This window comes from Lutjanus erythropterus, chromosome 18 (assembly GCF_056507025.1).
Source record: "Lutjanus erythropterus isolate fLutEry1 chromosome 18, fLutEry1.hap2, whole genome shotgun sequence".
NCBI classification, from domain to species: domain Eukaryota; kingdom Metazoa; phylum Chordata; class Actinopteri; order Lutjaniformes; family Lutjanidae; genus Lutjanus; species Lutjanus erythropterus.
Genome location: NC_139334.1, coordinates 22,761,090 through 22,769,785, shown reverse-complemented (window position 1 = coordinate 22,769,785; position 8,696 = coordinate 22,761,090). Strand labels below are relative to the sequence as shown.

The 8,696-nt window shown below is 41.2% G+C and overlaps 1 protein-coding gene across 1 annotated transcript; it reads right to left on the bottom strand.

Annotated features, from left to right (window-relative positions):
• pccb (propionyl-CoA carboxylase subunit beta) lies at window positions 1-7,897 on the bottom strand. Its single transcript, XM_084742691.1, has 15 exons — window positions 7,629-7,897; window positions 6,091-6,210; window positions 5,902-5,970; window positions 5,752-5,808; window positions 5,497-5,610; window positions 5,225-5,335; window positions 4,936-5,044; window positions 4,439-4,559; window positions 4,249-4,330; window positions 4,032-4,155; window positions 3,772-3,879; window positions 3,319-3,419; window positions 2,145-2,243; window positions 1,955-2,054; window positions 1-1,056 (listed from the first exon to the last, which is right to left on the bottom strand). The coding sequence occupies exons 1-15, from the start codon at window positions 7,869-7,871 to the stop codon at window positions 935-937; spliced, it is 1,680 nt and encodes a 559-aa protein (XP_084598817.1). The 5' UTR covers window positions 7,872-7,897; the 3' UTR covers window positions 1-934.
• Window positions 7,898-8,696: the final 799 nt, after the last annotated feature.

Here is an 8,696-nt window from a genome sequence, read left to right as displayed (position 1 = left end):
TCCAAAATATCCAAACCATCAGATTTATTTTTTAAAACAAATACTATGGGGACTGCATTATTTATATTGTCGTATTTTTAAAAACAGGGTAAATTGACCACAGAGAGAAACTGTAGCATTGTTAAAGTAAAGAAAACATGTGTGATATTGGATCCTTTGTTTATTTTACAAATGGCAGAGCAGAGGCTGCCGGAGAAGGGAAAAAGGCACAGTTCCAGGTTGTAAAAACGGATTTTTCTTGACCTTAACGAAGGACATCAAACACTGGGAGTGCATCTGAAAGAGCAAAATACTGTCCACACATTAAGACCTATATAATAAAGTACATTAACAACTTTGGAAATACTGGGAACAAACTACAGTAACTTTGCATTTTCTGCTAAAACTAGCATGTCAGGGTTTTTTTTCTGTTGCATTTTAGTCTGTGATATATAATCTGCCCTTTCAGATACAATCCTGTTCTTGAAATGTCAAATCACACCAACAATCGTGACCAATATGGCCACTACTGATGTATGTGTGATTTGTGTAGTATACTGTTCAGGTGCTGTGAGGATTTTCCTTCTAACTTCTAGCATATCAGTGGTAAACGTAAAGATACACGTGCTGATTTTGTTTGCAGAACACCAAGATTTCAACACAATCCTTTCACAGCTTGAGACTGATGTTATACGACAGTTTATAGTTCTAGACATTTTGCAAGCAGTGAGCTGGAAGGAAATTTAGGGCTGAGATTTGGCACTTACAAAATCAGACAGCGTATCTTTATGAGCTGCTGTCAGTGGAGTGGTGAATGACTGTTAAATACGACAACAAACATCTGCTTGGCAGGTAAGTCGTCATCACGGGGGACCGCAGCAGTTCAATTGAATGTGAAGTCAATAATCCCACAGAGTGCAGTTTAGATAGTGTTAATGTGGAAACGGTTTGTGCTTCACAGAGGAATGTTGGCGTGTTTCTTCCACGGGTTGACCTGCTTCTTGCTGGCCAGCACCTCCAGATCTCTGCAGATCTTCTTACGAGTGGTCGACGGCTCGATGATGTCATCCACAAAACCTAAAACAAACATTTGAGCGATCAGAAAGATGTGTATAATGCATGAAAGGGACATGAGCCAAATATCACTCTCTCCTAACCAACCAAACTCCATTCACGAAAAGTCATTTTACCTTGCAGAACACCCGTGTTGCAGGTCTACCACTGCCTTAGTGTTTCTGTTAGTGTGTGACTTTGGGGTTGTAAGGGGTTAGTTCGGATTCACCGGACTCACAAAATAACACTAACAAACTAATGTATCAAGGCAGCTGTAGACCAGCAACTCCTGTGCCCTGCGAGGTAAAATTACAGATTCTCCTTATGGAGTCTGGTTGAGTGAGAGAGCAAGTAATATTCTAAATATAGTGTCCACTCCTGACCCGCTGTTGACCTTCTGTGCTGGCAACCCTGTTTCTTCTTCAAACTGGGGGCATGTCAACAAGCATCTACTGCAGGTATTTGTTGGCTCACTGCTTATGCATTAAAATAAAATAGTTGATGCATTTTACACCTCATCTTATGTCATGCTGGGAATCAATTGTGGTATGATGTTATTTCAAGGTAACATGTACATTTTCTGTGACTTAATTATCAGATAAAGTACATTAAACAATTAAAAAATAAACTTCACTCATAAATGGGAATCCATTTTTCCAGATTATATACTGACAGACATTTTCAGACTATTTTTGTGGCGAGAGAAGATGGAGCTGAATCATGTGAGAAAGGCCTCATAAAAAGGGATTCAACATGACCTCCAGAGAGTTGTGACAAATAAAAACACAGGTGCTAGTTTCCTCAAGAGCCCTGCCTCTTTTTTTAAAGTATTGCAGCATAATTGAGGATGTGCTGTGCGGGTGTGAAGGGCCAAACGTATGTTACCAGGAGGCAACACAGAGGGATAAGTGGGAACGTTTACCTCTGACAGCAGCTGGGAAGGGGTTGGCGAACTTCTCCACGTATTCAGCCTCGGCCTCAGCCTGGTTCTCTTTTCCTCTGAAGATAATCTGAACAGCACCCTGAGGAAGACACAGACCATACACACTGTGACATCAAAAGAAAGAACGGAAATGGACAAACGGGGAAAAAAAAAAGGAGTGCGTTTGTACCTTGGCACCCATGACTGCAACCTCAGCTGTGGGCCAAGCGTAGTTCACATCTCCTCTCAAGTGTTTGGAGCTCATCACATCATAGGCTCCTCCGTATGCCTGGGATACACAAACACACACCGACGCACAAAGTTATATAATTTATGTCCACAGTATGTTTATTCTAACTTTTTACCCAATCTAAAATACGCACAGCATTAATTCCTTGACCCCAAAGTTTCACTGCACAAGATATTTTATTTGCCACAATGCACTGTTATTCATACAGAACAGCAGGCGGCATGTTTCATAAAATATGTAAAGTGGAGATTAAAACATGAAGACTGATGATACAATGCTTCTTTTAATGCAAACTCAGCATGAGTGCAGCGGCTTCACAGTGAAAGTCCTCAAATACCTGCAGGAAGTGTTGAATCATAGTCACTTACATTGGTTTATTCTAATATCTATTTACTATTTCATTTATCTACTTTTATTACTATTATTATTGTTGTACTGTTTTATACTGCAGTTGATGCTGTTTTATTCTACTTCTATATTATTATTTATTGTCTTGACAGCATCAAAAGGAAGTTGCAAATATAATCTTGTGCAGTGACAAAGATATTCTGTTCTGTTTTGAAGTTGGTTTAAAGCAACATACAGGGTTTGTGCTGCTCTCTTGAAGCCTTTATCATCACATCTAAATTGTTTCTATAAATGCAATTGCAAAAAAAAAAAACCCTTACAGAATTCCTTCAAACCCACAGCAATCAATGTACAGCATATTGCCACACTGTTATTTGACCAGCTGTTCATATCAACTTTGATTGTGTGTGTTGAACATGATTATGTAAAGCTTGGTATTTCGGATCAACAGCGGTATTATCTAGTTGTGAACGACTACAGGATTATTTCATTTCAAATACTAAAAGATTTTTGGTTTACAGCAGTGATTGTAGAGATGAAACTAATTAATTTAGAAAGTAAAACATTTTTCCAGTAGTATATTCATATTCAAGCATATTCCTAACCTTGAAAACATAACAGGTAAAATTCAAGACTTTCTCCTCTAGTTCCAGAACTTTAACTCCAGCCGAGCTGTTATCAAAAATCAGTTTAACTTTAATCCTATGTTCTTTTCACTTCACAGGTCTTCCCACATCTTTCTCTTCTCTTTTTTGTTCACACGCACCTTTCTGGTGATGACGGTTATTTTCGGGACCGTGGCCTCTGCAAAGGCGTACAGCAGTTTGGCTCCGTGTCGGATGATGCCGCCGTACTCCTGAGCCGTACCTGTTGACCACAATCACAGCTGTTTTAACGGGTGTGAGTGTGCGCTGTTAGATGTGACAGTAGCTACATTTCAGTTACTGCTTACATGTAAAGTAACAGTTTTTGATTTGTGTGTAAAAGTCAGAATATAGCTAAATTATTTATGAGATTTTTGGTGAAGAAACTTGGCAAACTTCTGTACTGAAACTTGTTACAGTAGTATGTTTTTATTTTCAATGTATCTATGAGCTTATTATTACTTTCATCAGTCAATATCCTAACATGATTAAACCAGAGTTTGGCAAATAGCTGGATTACTCAATGCATGCAAGTGAAGCGAGTGTGTTTGCACTGTGAGACTTTCAAAGAATACCTGGCAGGAAGCCCGGCACATCCACGAAGGTGATGATGGGAATATTGAAAGCATCACAGAAGCGTACAAAGCGGGCGCCCTTCACTGAGGAGTTGATGTCCAAACAACCTGAAAAATTAGACAGAAATTAAGGAACTGAACAGCAAGACTGAAGCACACCAGAGAAGATTATTAATCAACAAACCATTCCTTTGACCCTCATTGAAACAACACTGATCATTTATCCCTCTCTTACTTTTTGCCCTTATTATTTTACTCACCAGATGCCACTTTGGGCTGGTTACCCACAATGCCTACAGTGCGTCCGTTCATGCGGGCAAATCCCACCACAATGTTTTTGGCGTAGTTGGGCATGATCTCGAAGAAGTCCCTCTCATCCACTATCTGTACAGATGCACGAAAAGAGGAAACTTTTGCTATTTTGGAGAAATTAAATGAGATGTGTTGCAAATATTAAGGATGCGTTTGCGCACATACCGCCTGAATGATGTCCAACATGTCATAAGCTTTAGTCGACTCAAACGGGACGATGGTGTCCAGTGAGGGTACCAGACGATCACTGAGAAGGGAACAAGATATCAGACAGTTGAAATAAAATCAGGTGCTCTCACATTAAGAACAGTTCATTGGTTGTTCTGTATAGAGGAGGTGAAAGGTGATTGGTAACCTCGGGTCGTGACACTCCCTCATGGGGGCGGGATCCTGGTTGCTCAGTGGCAGGAAGTTGAAGAACTCTCGCATGTTGAGCAAGGCTTCAACGTCGTTCTCAAATGCATGATGAGCCACTCCTGAGAACAAAACACGAGCTTGTTTCAGTTGAGTTATTGCACAGATTATATGCTGATGTGACCAGTAATTTTTGTTTTTTTATGTCTGTGGCAAAGACACATTTACCAACACTGATACTCTACAGATCTACACAATTGAAGTGAATGACCTGATTAACTCTAAACAGAGATAAGTTTGCAGGTATGGTTTTAGAAATATGGCCACTGGGACGTGACTCTGCCAGAGCTGAAGCCAAGAAGATGCCGGCACAGTAAACGGAGCTCGTGGCTACTACGGCTGAGCGTTCACATGACGACAGCACCCTGAGATCGATTTTGGAAGTAGATGAATGAAATAAAACTCAAAACAAAAACATCATGAAAAGATTTTACTAACCAGACACAGTGGTGTGAGTTTTGGCTCCACCGAGCTCCTCTTGAGTCACGTCCTCATTGGTGACAGACTTCACAACGTCAGGTCCTGTGATGAACAGGTACGACGTGTCCTGCACACACAAACACACACGTGCACAGCTGTCAGGCTAATGTGTGCCATTTTATGCCGCAAAGACTGGGCCAACAATTCATTTGTATAATAGTGACACTTAAGACAGACTGAATCATTGGTTTTGAATGTCTGCTGTGACTAAAATCAAATGAAGTGCTGCATTTGTGCAGCTTGCTACCTTAACCATGAAGGTGAAATCTGTCAGGGCGGGGGAGTAGACAGCTCCTCCTGCACAGGGACCCATGATGAGGGAGATCTGAGGGACGACTCCTGAAGCCATCACATTCCTCTGGAGAAGGGGAAAGTTTTTTGGGTTTTTTTCTATACTTTTTGCCTAATATCTACTGCCATGTGAATTTCAGATAGTTAACATTAGGAATATACTAAATGCACAAAAATGCAAGGCGCCTGAGCAGTGACGTGCCAAGGCTCTTTACAAAATAACCATACCAGGAATATATCTGCATATCCAGCCAGAGACTCCACTCCCTCCTGGATTCGAGCTCCTCCAGAGTCGTTCAATCCGATGACCGGAGCTCCAACTGTCATGGCCTGATCCATTATCTGAACAGAGAGCGTTTAAACATCATACATCCAAATTTAGTAACAGAAAGGTCTGAGATTAAACAAAAAGAACCGTTAACGACATGCAATTACACCTAAAATGATCAATTAGTACTGTCATAGTATCTCAGTTTTATTTACCTTGCAGATCTTCTGTGCATGAGCTCCGGACAGACTGCCTCCAAACACTGTGAAGTCCTGAGACAAACAGAGAAAATATGATGCAGGTGAAACCAAGCTGCCATGTGCCGCCACAATGACGAATTCTTACAGTACGATTACACATTTTACCTGACTGAATACATAAACCAGCCTGCCATTGATCCTGCCTCGGCCCGTCACGACGCTGTCACCCGGGAACTATGACAGCGAGAGACAGATATTGTTACAATAAATATTTAAAACCCCCAGAGGAAGGACTGTTTCTCTTTTTTCAAGCGGATAAAGATGCAGAGTTGTAGCCTGCGTGCGACCCATTACCTTGTTCCTGTCCTCCTCCATGCCGAAGTCGGAGCAGCGATGCTCCACGAACATGTCGGACTCCACGAAGGACTCGGGGTCCAGCAGAAGCTCCACTCGCTCCCTGGCTGTCAGTTTACCCTGCAACACAGAACACCAAGTTACTACACAATTATCTTAAAGAACACTGTGGTTTTCGTGTTACGAATTTGTCAGTGTTTAGTTGAAGGGAACTCTTTAATAATTTTATTATTATGTTGAAAAATGTCACAATATGGAAAAATTACAAGTCAGGTTGTCTATTTTTTTTTGTCCGTAACATTCAACACTAGATTTGCCAGCTGCGGGTGATTCATTCATGCATTTCATAATCAACTGTGGGAATATATTTTTGATTTATCAGCAGAAAGGGACAGTTCACCCCAAAAAATAAAAATTACATGTTTTTCTCTCCTCTGGCCTGTAGTGCTGTTTATTAATCTAGATTGTTTTGGAGGGGTTTTTGAGATACTAGCTGTAAAGATGAGGACTGGGAATCGATTCAGATTTCACAATTTGATTCAATTCGCAAGGTCCTGACTTGATACAATCAGCATATTTCAATTACAACACCAATTTTGCTTGAGATGCTTGAAAACTAGTTCTGTAAAATGTACAAAGAACCTCCTAATCTAATGCATTATTAAAAATATTAATGTTTACCTTAAGAATTGACCCCAAAGCAGTTACATTAAGTGTTCTTCCTCAATTTTATTCAGAAACCACACATCCACTAGAGTAAAGGCATATATTAAAAGATTGATCTGGGGATTTTATGAATTGATATCGTACCATGCAAAGGAAAATGTATTTGAGTTGACTGATTGATTGTTTAAAACCCAGCCCTGGTAAAGATGTCTGCCTCCTCTCGAATGTAAGGGAACTAATGGCACTAAACATGTGGTGCCCGAACCAGCAAAAGCAAGCAGCATCATGTCCGAAGTTCCTACCTGAAACAGCTCACACCAAGGTCTTTGGATTATCTTGAGTGACCGGGACATGATTCCCCGAGCTGAGTGCCATTTAGCTCCAAAATATTTGAAAGAAGCCACCGATATCTCAAAAACTCTGAAACTCACACCAAAACAATCTAGATGGATAAATGGGACTACAGGTCAGAGAAAAGATATGCATTTCTGATTTTGGAGTGAACTGTCCCTTTAAACTTGCACACTTCGACCCTCTACCTGAAGTTAGTTAGTTTGACAGCTACTTTACTCAAGGGCACTGGGACTCAGCAAGATGGATGCTGACAAACATGGGACATTACTGAAAGTGTCAGTGAGAGACAGTTAAACCCCAGCAAGACTAGAAAGTAGGTTTTACAGGGTCGTTTTAAAAAAAAAAAGTGAGGAATAAAATGAACAGTGCAGCAGCAACATGTTTAGAGCCCTTGAGCCATTCATTTAACACCCGACCACTCCAGCTGTCACTGTGTTTGAAGCTTTAACTGCACACATGCTGGTGTAAACGCATGCTAGCATTAAAATAAACAGAACTCAGTGTTTTGCTGACTTTACCCGTTTGTGTTGAGCATCTATTCTCTTCTGACCTCCCCCGACCAGCGCCGCACTCCGTTTCTTGTCGATTCTCTCTTTAACGGACAGGTGGCTGACAGAGTACCACCGACGGTCCCGGTGCAGGTTCGTCTGTGACACTGCGGCAGCGACTGCGCCATGCTTCACCGGAGCAAAAGTCCTGAAAGACGTCCTCAAGCCGTTTAACAGTCCGCAGCTGCTTCGTGCCACACTGAAGGCCGCCATGATCGCCCTGTGCGGTGTTCTCTGCTGACAGCGGGCGGAAATGAAACGCACGGATTTGAGCCAATAGCGAATGGGGGGCGAGCTCGAACAGCCAATAAGAAGGGGGAATTCGTAGCCAGAGCGAGTGGGCGGGACCTAGAGGGGATCGAGTTTTCCTGTAGTTCATCGCGGCCTGTCTGAAAGTCAAGTGCTCGCATTCTCTTTGCCCTGAGTTTAGTTTGTCAGGAAGACCTTCCTCTCTGATTGAGTCCCCTGTTACTTCTCACAAATTCTCAACTCCAAGTACTGACTTAACCCTAACGAATGTACACTGTACATTATATACCAATGTGATCGGTTGAGCTTGTTGGGTATTCAGGGTAAATGCTGCCTGACAGGTCAAACACAGGGCTTAATCTCTTGATAGAATTCAGTATTATCATGTAATGACATCATTCCCAAACATTACACTGGGACCCACAGGTAGGTCTCAGGAGATTTTATTTGAGTCACCAAATTAATGAAAGACTATGAAAAAAAGCTAAATGTCCTATCAGTTACAAAGTAAATAAAAAAGATAGGATGGCCTGTTAATTTTGCCTAAATAAATTCATTTCTCATTATTTAAGTATATAAAATATGTATTATTTCAGTAAAATGAGTTGAGATAATACAAGGTGATCCAGAAATGGCAGTAGAAATGGCCAGGAATGTTTATTTAAGCACAAATGAAGTCTTCCCAAGATTTATTGTTAGGAGGTTAGGAAGTTTGGGAAACACTGATGTAAAGCCTTCAGTTACTTAGGTCAGGGGTTCCCAAACTCTTTTCATGTCAAGGACCCCCAC